At 40.9% G+C, this 16,349-nt stretch overlaps 1 protein-coding gene across 2 annotated transcripts in view; it reads right to left on the bottom strand.

Annotated features, from left to right (window-relative positions):
• Positions 1-214: 214 nt before the first annotated feature.
• MACROD1 (mono-ADP ribosylhydrolase 1) overlaps positions 215-16,349 on the bottom strand; it is a 912,057-nt gene continuing 895,922 nt past the window's right edge. Inside the window, exons 10-11 of one of the 2 annotated variants that reach the window (XM_073659510.1) lie at positions 12,804-12,833; positions 215-427 (exon numbers count right to left, since the gene is read on the bottom strand). In XM_073659510.1, coding sequence (XP_073515611.1) covers positions 12,829-12,833 — 5 coding nt within the window. In that variant the 3' untranslated portion in view covers positions 215-427; positions 12,804-12,828. The remainder of the gene's footprint in view (positions 428-12,803; positions 12,834-16,349) is intronic. The other variant, XM_073659509.1, reaches the window with a different exon arrangement.

The following is a 16,349-nucleotide window of genomic DNA, read 5'->3' as shown; positions in this document are numbered from 1 at the left end:
TTGGAGCTGTGTAAATAGCACACCTGTAACTTGATCTTTCCAAAAGGTATCTACAATAAATCTCATACTTAGTCTGTACCTTATTGCTAATCTGTTGATATTGATGCATTTCCTGAGTGATGTGAGTGTCTGTTGAATTCTCAGGCTATGTCTTTTCCCATTGTGACGTCCCAGTAGATGTCTCAGATTAATGGAAGAGCAGATCAATAAGTGGTTTTAAGCTCAGCTTTTAATGAAATGATTAGGGCGGTACTTCCATCCTTTTTGCTGCCTTTTGTTTAGGGTAAATAATCACACTATTAAGGCATTGATTTCATTGATATCACAGAAAAACACAAGTGTGCATATCACAACAGAGAGAGGAGTCTTCTATCCTGGATCAGTCTCCACACACAAGTCTATAGTTTACAGGACACCTCTGTCCAGTCTGTAAGGGGAAAAAAAAAAAGATTAATGCTATATATGCATTTTTATGTAATGACATCATATTGCAGCTAGGTTGCGTTTTGCAGAAAAAAAAAAAATAAATTATATTCTGTTATATAGACACATTATGAGTGATATCTTGACCCCACCAATCATGAGGACAAAGGGGTCAAGTTACTCGGTGGGGCGGCACTGAAACATCTGAGATGAGCTTAAAAACTGCTGTGCTTTTACTTTCATTGTTCGAGGGAAGGTGTCATCAGAAAATGATGTTTAAATTATGTTTTTGTGTTTATGTTTTTTTTTTTTTAATTTGGCCAATTTTTTTATCATGTTATTTAAAAAATAAAATTAGAAATCTTGCAAATTTCACACTGGCCACAAGGGCTTTTTTAAAACTTTCTGCCTTTTCAGGAAGAGTTTTCAGTAGGTTTCTTATCATCAGAGGCAGGATTATAATCACAGGTAACTCCTCTGTACACAACTGATAACACAGGATCCAACAATCACAATCACAGCTGACCTCCCCCTCCATTCACAATCACCTCTGCACACGCTCATTAGACGTTTCAATACAAAAGATAGGATTAGGGTCTGTTCATTGTGAATAATGTACATTTGGATTTGCTGAAATAAAAGGAAAATAGAGTCTACAAAAGTCTCAGTGGTAAGTAGGAAAATTGCAAGATTTTTGTTTTTAATTTTAATATAGATATGAAAAAAAACACTTTTTTTTTTTTTGCAAAAACACATTTAACACAAAAACTTAAATTAGACAATGTCATTTTCTGAAGATAGATTCCCTTTAAGTGAAAATTCAAGCAACACTGATAATGTGAAAGTTGGACATAACTATCTATACTAAAGTCAGACTAACCTGCAAATATTAGTAACGTTGCACAATGATCTAATGAGTATATTTAATGTGACCTGATGAAGACACCTACTCAGGGCTGAACCGCATAGTTCAAATAAAGTTACTTTATATCTACCTATGAATCGTCATCCTTTCCATCAAAGCCCAGTGGTTCCTTTTTTTTCCTCCTGTACATGTCACTGCGGCTGCCATCATACGTAACCAGAGCAAGGAGAAGCGGCATCTGGTTTACTTAAACAGGCGCAGCTTTAAAGCAAAGTTGCACCTGTTATAGTGACATCTCACCAAGGAGAGCAGTACTATTACTTGCACAAAGCCTCTACTTTTCGGAGTAATGGGTTTTTGCTTCTTTTTTTTTTTATAGAAGTATAAGTCACTGCTAGAGATGTATGGCAGTGGCTTATTTTTCACTATTAAATTAAATAAACACTCAGCGTGCTTCTTTATGGACTAGACATAACTTTGCCATCAGCTCATGATATGAATTACTGGTATAGGCCTTAGTGTTAGAACCGTAGCCAGCAACCCATTTAGCGGCATCATTGCTGCAACCAAGGCTCCATGCTGTTACCGCAGCTTTGTTAAAGGTGCTCCTACCCCTAATAATGGGGGATACTGCAGGCAGAGTAATCAGAATTATACAGATTCCGACACCTGCTTACAAAAATATGTATATACAGCAGTGTGCAAAAGTTTTAGGCAGGTGTGGAAAAAATGCTGCAAAGTCAGAATGCTTTCTAAAATAAAAATTTAAATAGTTTATTTTATTCACTATTAAATGCAAAGTGAATGAACAAAAGGGAAATCTAAATTAAATCAATATTTGGAGTGACCGCCCTTTGCTTTCAAAACATCATCAATTCTTCTAAGTACATTTGAAAAAAGTCAGGGATTTTCTGTTTATAGTCAGGTGCCTAATTAACTAATTATACCAAACAGGTTATAGTGATCATCATTTTTATATATAGGTTTAAACCGCCATTAACTGAAACAGAAACAGTTGTGTTAGAGGCTTAAAACTGAAATCAGAAGATGTCCAGCAGTGCCATCAGCTCAGAACTGGCAGCAACCAGTGAGACCCAGCTACAGCTATCTAAAGTTCGGATTCTGGCCAGAATTGGTCTTCATGAAAGAATTGCGGCCAAATACCATATTCTCCATATGGAACCAAGGCAACTAACTCAACTATAGGAAAATAGGAACTGGGTGGAAAAAAATGGCAGCAGGTTCTCTGGACTGATGAGACAAAATATGAAATATTTGCATGCAACAGAAGGCAGTTTGTTCACTGAAGGGCTGGAGAGTGGTACAATTATGAGTATCTGCAAGCAACAGTGAAGCATGGTGGAGGTTCTTTTCTAGTTTGAGGGTGCATTTCAGCAAATGGAGTTGGGGATTAGGTCAGGATTAAAGGTGTTTTCAATGCTGAGAAATACATGCAGATACTTAACTATCATGCAATACCATCACATACCTCAAAATTTATTCTGCAGTCAGGCAACAACCCCAAACATACAGCCAATGTCACTGAGAACTATTTTCAGTGTGAAGAAGAACAAGGAGTCTTGGAAGTGATGATCAAGCCCCCGCAGAGCCCTGATCTCACATCATCCAGTCTGTCTGGGATTACATGAAGAGACAGATTTTCACAGCCCTACATCCACAGAAGATCTGTGGTTAGTTTTCCAAGCTGTTTGGAACAACTTCCCTGCCAAGTTCTTTGACAAACTTTGTGCAAGTACAAGAGTACCTAGAAGAATTGATGCTGCTTTGGAGGCAAAGGGCGATCACATGAAACATTGATTTGATTTAGATTTGTCAAATGATAAAAAAAATTGCTTTTTAACACTTCTATTTTTAAAAGCATTCTTACTTTGCAGTATTTCTCCCCTTCTGCCTAAAACTTTTGCACAGTAATAGGTTAATTTAAAAAAATATATATATTTATATACCGTATTTTTCGGACTATAAGACGCACCAGACCATAAGACGCACCTAAGTTTTAGAGGAGGGAAATAAAAAAATAAAAATGTAAGCAAAAAATGTGGTCATGATGCACTTTTAAGGGGGAGGGGGTCTTGTGCTGACACTGATATAGGGGTAATGTCCCCCAATTCTGACAATATCCCCCATCCTGGTATATATGCCCCCCCCTTCCTTTTATACGTGGTCCTCATCCCCATCCTGGTATGCCTGGCATCCCTCCATCCTGGTATGCATGGCACCCCTCATCCTTATCCTGGTATGCATGGCACCCCTCATACCTATCCTGATATGCATGGCACCCCTCATCCCTGTCCTGGTATGCATGGTACCCCTCATCCCTGTCCTGGTATGCATGGCACCCCTAATCCCTCTCCTGGTATGCATGGCACCCATCATTCCTGTCCTGGTATGCATGGCACCCCTCATCCTTGTCCTGGTATGCATGACACCCCTCATCCCTGTCCTGGTATGCATGGCACCCCTAATCCCTATCCTGGTATGCATGGCACCCCTCATCCCTATCCTGGTATGCATGGCACCCCTCATCCCTGTCCTGGTATGCATGGCACCCCTAATCCCTGTCCTGGTATGCATGGCACCCCTAATCCCTATCCTGATATGCATGGCACCCCTAATCCCTGTCCTGGTATGCATGGCACCCCTCATCCCTGTCCTGGTATGCATGGCACCCCTAATCCCTATCCTGGTATGCATGGCACCCCTCATCCCTGTCCTGGTATGCATGGCACCCCCTAATCCCTATCCTGGTATGCATGGCACCCCTAATCACTGTCCTGATATGCATGGCACCCCTAATCACTGTCCTGGTATGCATGGTCCCCCTAATCCCCATCATGCTGCACATAAAAAAAAAATAAACACTCCTACTCACCTTTCTTCTCTCCTCCAGCGCTGCGTCCGGTCTGCCCGCACTGATCTCTCCATGTGAGCCGCGCATGACGTCACTGCCATGCGCGGCTCACATGTAGAGATCAGCTGCCAGAAGTCACTGCTCCCCACGCCGGGTCTGTGTGCGCGGGGAGCAGTGACTTCACTCTCCTTCATAGCCGGCACACAGCGGAGCCGCGCTGCGGCTGCTGCTGCTGCCGGCTATCTCCTGTGCCCGCTCATTAAAGGGCGTGGAGAGAGGTTGAATATTCATGCCCTTTAACAGCGGGCACAGGAGATAGCCGGCAGCAGCAGGAGCCGCAGCGCGGCTACACTGTATACCGCTATTAAGGAGCATGAATATTCAGTGCTCCCCACGCCCATTTTCTTTAGCAGGGGGGACAGTGTAGGCTGCAGTAGGCAGCTGCTGCCTCCTGTGCCCCGCTCCTCCACCGATACCGCTCCCCCCACACCACACATAAATATACCCCCCCCCCCCCAACATTCGGACTATAAGACGCACCCCCCCATTTTCCTCCAAGATTTTGGAGGAAAAAAGTGCATCTTAAAGTCCAAAAAATACGGTATACACTGCTCAAAAAAATAAAGGGAACACTCAAATAACACATCCTAGATCTGAATGAAATATTCTCATTGAATACTTTGTTCAGTACAAAGTTGAATGTGCTGACAACAAAATCACACAAAAATCATCAATGGAAATCACATTTATTAACCAATGGAGGCCTGGATTTGGAGTCAACCCCAAAATTAAAGTGGAAAAACACACTACAGGCTGATCCAACTTTGATGTAATGTCCTTAAAACAAGTCAAAATGAGGCTCAGTATTGTGTGTGGCCTCCACGTGCCTGTATGACCTCCCTACAATGCCGGGGCATGCTCCTGATGAGGTTGTGGATGGTCTCCTGTGGGATCTCCTCCCAGACCTGGACTAAAGCATCCGCCATCTCCTGGACAGTCTGTGGAGCAACGTGACGTTGGTGGATGGAGCGAGACATGATGTCCCAGATGTACTCAATCGGATTCAGGTCTGGGGAACGGGCGGGCCTGTCCATAGCTTCAATGCCTTCATCTTGCAGGAACTGTTGACACACTCTAGCCACATGAGGTCTGGCATTGTCCTGCATTAGGAGGAACCCGGGGCAAACCGCAACAGCATATGGTCTCACAAGGGGTCTGAGGATCTCATCTCGGTACCTAATGGCAGTCAGGCTACCTCTGGCGAGCACAAGGAGGCCTTCCAAAGAAATGCCACCCCACACCATTACTGACCTACTGCCAAACCGGTCATGCTGAAGGAAGTTGCAGGCAGCAAATCGCTCTCGACGGCGTCTCCAGACTCTGTCACGTCTGTCACATGTGCTCAGTGTGAACCTGCTTTCATCTGTGAAGAGCACAGGGCGCCAGTGGCGACTTTGGCAATCCTGGTGTTCTGTGGCAAATGCCAAGCGTCCTGCACGGTGTTGGGCTGTGAGCACAACCCCCATCTGTGGACTTCGAGCCCTCATACCACCCTCATGGAGTTGGTTTCTAACCGTTTGTGCAGACACATGCACATTTGTGGCCTGCTGGAGGTCATTTTGGAGGGCTCTGGCAGTGCTCCTCCTGTTCCTCCTTGCACAAAGGCAGAGGTAGCGGTCCTGCTGCTGGGTTGTTGCCCTCCTACGGCCCCCTACACGTCTCCTGGTGTACTGGCCTGTCTTCTGGTAGCGCCTCCAGCCTCTGGACACTACGCTGACAGACACAGCAAACCTTCCCGCCACAGCTCGCATTGATGTGCCATCCTGGATGAGCTGCACTACCGGAGCAACTTCTGTGGGTTGTAGAGTCCGTCTCATGCTACCACGAGTGTGAAAGCAAAACCAGCATTCAAAAGTGACCAAATCATCAGCCAGAAAGCATTGGTACTGAGATGTGGTCTGTGGTCCCCACCTGCAGAACCACTCCTTTATTGAGGGTGTCTTGATAATTGGCAATAATTTCCATCTATTGTCTATTCCATTTGCGCAACAGCATGTGAAATTGATTGTCAGTGTTGCTTCCTAAGTGGACAGTTTGATTTCACAGAAGTTTGATTTACTTGGAGTTATATTCTGTTGTTTAAGTGCTCCCTTTATTTTTTTGAGCAGTTTATATAGAGCGAGAAAGAGAAAATATAAATGGGGATAGCAGTCCAATAAATAAAGCACAATAGTTATAGGACTTTATTTGCCCATGTGGCGATCTTTTGGTTCAGTCTGAACGAAATGTTTCCCCATGAGCCTATAACGATTGCACTTTATTTATGGCGTGCTGCCACCATTTTTTACTTTTATTTAGAAGGTTTTGCACCCAGACACTTCATAGTTAGTATGTGTGTTGTTCTGTGTTCAAATCCCACCAAGGACAACATCTGCAAGGAGTCTGTATGTTCTCCCCGTGTTTGCGTGGGTTTCCTCCGGGTTCTCCAGTTTCCTCCCACCCTCCAAAGACATACTGATAGGGAATGTAGATTGTGAGCCCCAATGGGGACAGTAATGCTGATGTGTGTAAAGTGTTGTGGTATATTATGATGCCATATAATAAAGTTATATATATACTTTTATATATTTGTATATATATATATATATATATATATATATATATATATACGCACATATATGTAGCAGAAATATTAATCATGTCTACATATTTTTTTAAATTCCTACAGGAGTAAATATGCAACAAGCTATGCATTTACTGTATTAATATTATATATACAGTACAGACCAAAAGTTTGGACACACCTTCTCATTTAAAGATTTTTCTGTATTTTCATGACTATGAAAATTGTACATTCACACTGAAGGCATCAAAACTATGAATTAACACATGTGGAATTATATACTTAACAAAAAAGTGTGAAACAACTGAAAATATGTCTTATATTCTAGGTTCTTCATAGTAGCCACCTTTTGCTTTGATGACTGCTTTGCACACTCTTGGCATTCTCTTGATGAGCTTCAAGAGAAATGGTCTTCCAACAATCTTGAAGGAGTTCCCAGAGATGCTTAGCACTTGTTGGCCCTTCTGCCTTCACTCTGCGGTCCAGCTCATCCCAAACCATCTCTATTGGGTTCAGGTCTGGTGACTGTGGAGGTCAAGTTATCTGGCGTAGCACCCCATCACTCTCGTCCTTGGTTAAATAGCCCTTACACAGCCTGGAGGTGTGTTTGGGGTCATTGTCCTGTTGAAAAATAAATGATGGTCCAACTAAACGCAAACTGGATGGAATAGCATGCCGCTGCAAGATGCTGTGATGGCCATGCTGGTTCAGTATGCCTTCAATTTTGAATAAATCCCCAACAGTGTCACCAGAAAAGCACCCCCACACCATCACACCTCCTCCTCCATGCTTCAGGGTGGGAACCAGGCATGTAGAGTCCATCCGTTCACCTTTTCTGCGTCGCACAAAGAGACGGTGGTTGGAACCAAACATCTCAAATTTGGACTCATCAGACCAAAGCACAGATTTCCACTGGACTAATGTCCATTCCTTGTGTTCTTTAGCCCAAACAAGTCTATTCTGCTTGTTGCCTGTCCTTAGCAGTGGTTTCCTAGTAGCTATTTTACCATGAAGGCCTGCTGCACAAAGTCTCCTCTTAACAGTTGTTGAAGACATGTGTCTGCTGCTAGAACTCTGTATGGCATTGACCTGGTCTCTAATCTGAGCTGCTGTTAACCTGCGATTTCTGAGGCTGGTGACTCGGATAAACTTATCCTCAGAAGCAGAGGTGACTCTTGGTCTTCCTTTCCTGGGGCGGTCCTCATGTGAGCCAGTTTCTTTGTAGCGCTTGATGGTTTTTGCAACTGCACTTGGGGACACTTTCAAAGTTTTCCCAATTTTTCGGACTGACTGACCTTCATTTCTTAAAGTAATGATGGCCACTCGTTTTTCTTTACTTAGCTGCTTTTTTCTTGCCATAATACAAATTCTAACAGTCTATTCAGTAGGACTATCAGCTGTGTATCCACCAGACTTCTGCACAACACAACTGATGGTCCCAACCCCATTTATAAGGCAAGAAATCCCACTTATTAAACCTGACAAGGCACACCTGTGAAGTGAAAACCATTTCTGGTGACTACCTCTTGAAGCTCATCAAGAGAATGCCAAGAGTGTGCAAAGCAGTCATCAAAGCAAAAGGTGGCTACTTTGAAGAACCTCGAATATAAGACATATTTTCAGTTGTTTCACACTTTTTTGTTAAGTATATAATTCCACATGTGTTAATTTATAGTTTTGATGCCTTCAGTGTGAATGTACAATTTTCATAGTCATGAAAATACAGAAAAATCTTTAAATGAGAAGGTGTGTCCAAACTTTTGGTCTGTACTGTACATTAACTAGAATATTGTAATACATTAATTATAATATACTAATTGATGCATATAATAATTAGATATTACTATATGAAGTGCATAGCTTGTTGCATATTTACTCCCATAGGAATTTAGAAAAATTAGAAAGTTTAATCATAAAATATGTAATTATATTCCATCAATTATACATGGTCCATTTATGGAGGAGTCGTAGTTAGAGTGGGAAGATGGAAAAATTGAGGACTTAGAAGTTTAGCTTACCTACTTCACAGTCCTGATTGTAGGAGAAGATAGGCTCTGTTCACATTTCACAGTGGGGTTCAAAGATTTCGTCATAAATTCTGTCACATTTGCAAGAACGAATAACGTTTCATGTAGCGCTATTCTTCACATTTAATCTTATGAAAAGTCAATGGGGTCTATTGAATGCCACTCATATGCGTCCTATGTTAGATCTGTAGCTTCCATTACAATGGGGAGTCAGTACGCAGATGTGAACATAGCCCTAAGTCTACGATAAAGGATCACCTCTATTTTGATTTGTGTGCGTGTCTATATTTGTGTCTGAGCTAATTCTTCACCTTGTAACCAGGGCTGCACGGGGAAGCAAGCAGAAAGGAATGAGTATGTATAAGGCCTTACATAGATGAAACTGTGACATTGACAAATCATTAAGTAGGAATAAAAATCAATACAGATGTGAATGCAGATGAAACATTTATACGTTTCGTACACATTCAGACCCATGTTTCCGCATGCTTATGTGAATGAAGCCTTCTAATGCTTTATTCATTGGTCTTGCTACATTACTTTGTATTTCCAAATTACTGATGCGTTGAATGTTCTAAGTCCGTCATTGATACTAATGTTACACCTTAATATGGTTGCAGTAAATATTAATATTTACTTCTTAAAGGGGTTGTCTGGTTTAAAAAGTTACCGTTGCATAGGGTTGAATCCCTTTTTAAAACAACAATCACAGTAATACTCACCTTTCCCGGGTTCAGCGCTGACTCTCCGATGCTGCAGCGGTTTTTGTTGACTGGTGCAGTGGTGACGTTACATCAACAGCACACGTGACTGCTGCAGACAATCGCTGGTGATAAGCCAAATGAGCTAAAAGCTATAGACCTCTGTATACATCAAATTCATATGGAGACATATTGGCTTCTTTATTTTGGATTACTTATGAATCTGACGGAATTCTGCACACTAGTGTCCAGTGCTGGTGATAAGGAACTGCTACCATTGAACTGATTTTCATTGGGTGGTCTTGACAATAGGAATCACTCCCCCCATCCATGTACAGGATGATCCGTGTGCTGGGACTGAGCCATTAGGGTGCAGTCAGACGGCCGCAGAAATCGGACTGAGATAGGAACACAGTGCACAGATTAGCCGCGGCTCTCCCGACCCAAGAGTGACAGCTGCATAGAAATATATGAAGCTGTCACTCTTGGGTTGGGAGACCCACCAGCCAGTCCGTGCATTGCGTTCTGATCTAGGTCCGATTTATTCGGCCGTCCGACTTCTCCCTTAAGCAAGTGCGACCACTAATACTGAAAATACTTGTATGAAACAGGAAGATCTACAAATTTTAAACAACTTTTGATTTGCTAAACACAAAAAGTGCTATATTTTGCCTGTTGTAACAGAGAAATGTACTTTGCAATCCTGAGACGTCTGCTTTTTAGACTTTTTCACAATACAGATTGCTTACATTACTATAATTTGATAATCCAAGTCACAATGGCTGTATAATACTTTTCGAAAAAGTACATTTCAATCTTTGCCCACCTAGCCTGATTAACAGCTCCTCAGTGTCCCTCCTCCCTGATGTTGCTGAGATCTCACACTGCTCTGTACAATCCGCAGCCGTCAGTGACACTGAATAGGTGGAGACTGAATACACTTGGATTCATGCGCTCTCTCGTTCTCCAAATGTTCAACTCAATGTCAGGATTATACAGCCATTCTGAACTGTATTTTCAAAGTAAGTACACCAGCCTCATCAGCTCTAAGAGATCTTTTTTTATTAAAGTATGCAGTTTGTAATGTGAAATCTGGTGAACAATACACTTTATTTTTAGGCTAGGTTCACATTTTGCAAACCCCCACGCTGACCCCCACATTGACGTAACAGCTAAAAGTTGTTTTAATTGGAAATGGCAGAGCAGTAAATTGCCATTTTATTGCATAACCGCATGGCCTTTGCCAATCAGACACCTTTAAGCATCAATCAACTAGAAAACCGCACCGATCGACGTGCTGCTGTGCAGCCACAATGCGCAAACCCAGTCTTATCATTGTTTTTAATAGATTTAGTAGATTAAGACATTTAATTTAAAAATCAGCAACTTCTATAAATAATCGACTTCTGTTACTATTTACTGCCAAAGGCTTGCAAAAAAAAAAAACAGTTGATTTTATATTTGCACACCTTTATGCATGTATTTCAAAGCATGCACGCACTCAATGCATATAGCAAAAGAGAAGTAATCTGTAAACGCATGAGGGGAAAAAGTTCTTAAGAAGATTGAAAAAGATACAACCAAGGACCTACTTAGTAGTTGTACATTGCTACTAGATGATTTTCTTGCAAAATAAGTATAGTGAGTCCCTAGTCCTATCAGGAATAACGTATGATATATCGGACCCCACAATGTAGTGACCACTGAGGACTACATTTCATAGGTAGAAGATGATTACAAGATGTCCCCACATATTGAGAAAGGATTGTTTTTTTCCCCTACAAGTAGATTGTTACTCCTAATCTTCAAAATCAAAGTATTTTATATTATTTAATGTGATGTATTGTATTTTTTAAATCCTTTTTTAATATTTTGAAACTTTTTCAAAAAGTGATAAAAGCCCTTTGGGGTACATTATAAATATTGACACAAGTTACATTGTAATTTCTCTACGACCCTCGTCACATTTAGAACTGTCCTAGATTCTGATTCCTATTAGACTCGGCAGTTCTGTCCTCACCAGGGTATCCCAATATTATATGATGGGTAAAAAAAATTAAAAATTGAATCTGTCGTAAGTATATATGCTTAATAAAAAAAAATTGGTTAAGCAGCTTTATAAAAATATCTTAACCCATTGATTAATTGGTAGAAAATTACATTTTGAGCACTGATAAACTTTCCCCAGCAAATTTTTCTAGTTTTTTTTCATCCACATCTACCACATAGATTCCCTTTAACTAAAGTTAATATCAAGATGAAAATGATATCTGAGATAGATCAGAAGGAGCTGATCAGATTTATATAATTTTTTTTTTTTTAAGTTTCTGTAAAACTGGCATTTTATTAATTGTTTGTATACTTAGGCATCTAGTGGGCGGTGCTATTCACTGATTGACAGTCTGCCCTGTATCACTGCATGCAGAGATAGCTGTCAGTCACTAGTAGGGTCGCCCACTGGAATTATAGACATAAAAACATGGGGATTTCAATGAATAAAATACAAGTTATACTGAATCTTTTCCAACAAACCCATATATCATTCTGCTCAGCTTCTCCTTCTCTGTGCCATGATGTCCACAGATCGGACAGCATATATAATGTGATAGGTCGCCTTTAACAACAGGTGCACACGTAAAATTTTCTTGCAGTAGGCAATGTTTGCGAATACTACAATTTTTTTTGCAAAATTACACAAATCGTTATAATAATTTAGTAGTTAGTTTGACCAATAGGTGAAGCAGATTAGATGCACATGTCGTATGCACAAGTCATGCCCATGTGTATATAATATCAGGATTTTGTTTTAAAGGGAATCTGTCAGCAGTTTTTTTGCTATGTAAACTGAGGGAAGCATGAGGTAGGGGCTGAGACACCGATTTCATATATGTGTTGCTTATTAGGCTGTGTGCTGCTGTTTCAGTGCAATGAGTGTTTTATCAGCAGGAGATTATCACTGCCTGGACTACAGCTCACGTGCATCCTGGTCCAACTCCGCCCCCACTACTGATTAGCAGCTCACTGTCAGTATACAATGTACATAGAGAGCCTGGTGTGGGCGGGGGCAGCTTTCTTAGCTCTGCTACATCTAAAAATTCTGATTGTGTCACAACTGCTGCACCCAGTAAACTAAGTGACACATCGCTGGAATCAGGGTCTCTTTTCCGACATTATGCTGTCAGATGAGGTAGCAAAAACATGGAGACAGATTCACTGTAATCAGCTGTTAGATGCATTCAGTGCACACATTGCGGTATGTTAGCTGTCTCCAATTTACACACAGCCTTCTTACCCCGCACATAGAGGGCCCTTCTGTGCTACTCTGGAAAAACAAAGAATGTTATAACTTGAGCAAGTCAATCATGTCACCATTGCCCTGTGTAAGCCACCTTTACAGCGTATTATCATGCATTTACTGTACCTGGATATCATTAAATGATGGAGCATATAAATAAAATATCTGCTTTCCCTTACGTTCCCTGTTACACATGCAGCTGAGACAGACACTTAATGGAATAAATCAATGCTCACAAGACAGTACTCGTCTCTCCAGGAGACTCAGGGCAAAGCAGCCCAGTCTCCTACATAGCGAGAGTCTATCTACATGTGCTAGTGAGTCATAGTACACAACAGCACAAAAATTAAAAAGTCAGAAAAGAAATATCCACTGCGCTCTCAGGAAACATGTTTCAGACCTACATGGTCCTTTATCAAGCCTGGCTTGACAAAAGGACCATGTAGGTCTGAAACATGTTGCCTGGGAGCGCAGTAGATATTTCTTTTCTGACTTTTTAATTTGAATTTTTGTGCTGTTGTGTTCAACTACTTTTTGTGCTTTTTATACTGCTGGATCAATAAAGCAATTATTTTAAGAAGATGTGAGTGCCGGATATCATTTGGACTGTTGCTATTACTGGAGTATTTTACCATGCACCCGGACAAATGAGCTGATTGCTCCTTTTTTACATCTTGAAAATAGCCCTTTAGACAATTCTTTTTCCAAAGCCAAGTTGTTTTTCTCTCTTATTGGGTCAAATGTAAGCAGATAACCACCACCAGTGATCCCTAGGATCGGAGCTATGGAACCAGGGTATGCAGAGGTGCACATGCTCAACCTCCGGTCTATTCATTCTAGATTGGACTGCTGGAGAAAACCAAGCACAGCCCTCCAATATTTCTGGCAGTCCCATAGACAATGAATAGAGCATGTACACTTCTGCTGCATTCAAGATAGGACTCTGGAGAACCTCATCAAAAACCTGATTTAAGCAATACGTCATTTTCTGATGAGACATTTCTTTTAATCGAAATGTGACCGTAATTCGGATAATGCATCCTGATAACAATATGCAGGCATTAGGATAAAAAACACAGTCTATAACAGCCCCAATTTGCATGTAAAGCAGTGAAAATTGTAACTTTCCAATTTTTTCATATATTAGTAGTGAGGCAATGTGTGATTGACAGCCTTATTATTTTATTTAATGGGTTTTCCGATAACTTACTTTTAATGCATTTCAATGAGTGGGGGTCCAAAAACTGCCCCGCCATGTAAGAGCTCTGTTAAAGGTTTTTAATCAGACTCATGGAAACTTACATTTATCCATAAAAATCAGGGCCAAGAACATTTTTCGTTACTTTAGGAGGGGAGGGTTGTTTTCTAACCCTCTCATCATTTTATTCAGTATTGAGTCTTTTAAAGCTTTCAATCTTGTGGCAGTCTGTATAAAGTAGCCTGATCAAAAGTAAAGATAAATTCATATTTTACACGAGAAGCTGCCACATCCAGACTGTCCCCGCCAGCAGTTTTGTTGATATACTTTCTCATTTATTATTGAAATCAAAATCATACTGTTTCTTCCAGTGAATGGCAGCTCTGAATGCAACACATTCTATTTAACTCTTGAAAAGAGTCAACTTTAAGATGCTGCAGATTCTTAAGTTTAATTAACTTACTGTCAATTTTGCCTTAGGAAAAAAAAAGAAATCAAAAGAATCCTTCCTGGGTTTTACTAATATGTGATGAATTAATTCAATTATGAGGAAATGCTGGACTGTGTATTCTTCAGTTTGCAATTCTATTTCTTCCTGTATTTATATGCAAGAGGGAGTCATATGGGAATTGCAGCAGTATAATAAAGAGCACGTAAGGAAAGGGAGTCATGGCAGCGAGAAGGAACAAAATCCCTGGAAACATGGTCCCACAACACGCAGACCTGTTCAGCTACCAAAATCTCAAGCCCCAAGAGCCGGTGTCTTGACTCTTCCTCTGCTTCGTGTGTTTACTGTCTCAGTAGAGTTTTTAATATGTTTTTTTATATTACATTTTTATACCCAATTTTACCGATTAACTATTAATTAGTCAAGATTTTTTTTTGGAGGGTGATCTTCACCAGTCAGTCTAAGGGTGCCACCGCATGTCAACCTGCAATAATTTATGTAGTGTCGCCTGCAATATTTATGTGCAATTCTAGCTGTAAATATGTTTGGGCTGCGTTCACACGGACACATATATGCAGTGTGTGTAAATTGTGCCAAATACAGGATTATTGAGCATTATAGAGCGAAGCAGGGAAACATTTTATTTGCAATTTTCTAGCTTCTGGCATATAGGACCCATAGGTCATTTTTGCACAAAATATAGCCAATTGGATGCAACGCAGAGGGAATATAAGTAGAAGTGTAGTACACAAGACTTGATAAAGGATAATCACTATCTGTCTCCACATATATATTGTCATGTGTCTTAAAAGTGTATTGAAAAAGCATTATTTTAAGCAATTATTTCATTATTTTTTACATGCGTTTTTTGGTGGATTTCTTTCTTTTTTTGTGATATTTTGTACATGTTATATCAAAATGTAATCTGGAAGGCACAGAAACTTCAGGGAAAATAATTTCCTCACAGCTGCCATTAAAGCCGGACAGCAATTTTGCTTCCTTCATCTAGGTACTGGAAGGACTGGAGAATTAAGCGGTGTATTTCGGGCGCTGTCAATGAGGAACGGAGACTGGATGTGCGTCAAGATGAGAGTTTTTTGCATATAACACGATGTGGAGTTGGTTTAACTCAGGTACCTTGACTCTTTTTTATTATTATTATTATTATTATTATTATTATTATTATTTTACATTCTATACACAATTGTAACAATTATTAATTAGTCAAAATCTTTTGGGGGTGGATCCTCACCTTTCAGGTAACCGAGTAAGGAGTGTAACTAACTCCGAAATGCGCTGTATCAATAAATGTCTCGTCTCGACTTAAAACCAGTCTCCGATCCTCCATGGCAGTTCCAAGAATACACCGCTCAATTCTCCAGTCCTTCCCCATCGAGGTGTGGGTCAGTGGTCGAGCCACCCATTGTTCCCTAATCATGTTTGTGCTGGGACACTACCCATCCAGGTGAATGGTAATTTCCAGTTGCCTTCTCACTTGTCAATGCCGTAACACCCATGGTGCGCCTTTTCCTTTCTCTCGTCTAGGTACTGTTACGCAAGGTGTGGGAAAGACTAAGTGCAACACAAAGTGAAGAGGAGGAGGAAGCCCAAACACTGGGGAAAGGGGGAATGGAGACCCCCTAGGCAGATCTAATATCACCCTGCCTACCCTACCATCCCTATATAGGTTCCACACCTATCGCCGAGCAGGACCCTAAACCCTGTATGTCCCTAGAGCTAGGCCCTAGATAGGGAGGAAGGGGTTGAGCACTGGTCAGGCCCCACTACAAACTAAAGACAACAAGGTAGATAAACAAAGGGGATTAACTTAGCTTGAGAAGACACCAGAGGGGAAACACCAACTGTCCTCCAAGGACACTAGAGAAGAAGTCAGCTA

Source organism: Phyllobates terribilis, unplaced genomic scaffold (assembly GCF_046119375.1).
Source record: "Phyllobates terribilis strain yellow unplaced genomic scaffold, ASM4611937v1 Scaffold_13__5_contigs__length_258822181, whole genome shotgun sequence".
NCBI lineage: Eukaryota > Metazoa > Chordata > Amphibia > Anura > Dendrobatidae > Phyllobates > Phyllobates terribilis.
The sequence above is the reverse complement of the archived record's forward strand: the minus strand, read 5'-3'. Positions and strand labels throughout refer to the sequence as shown.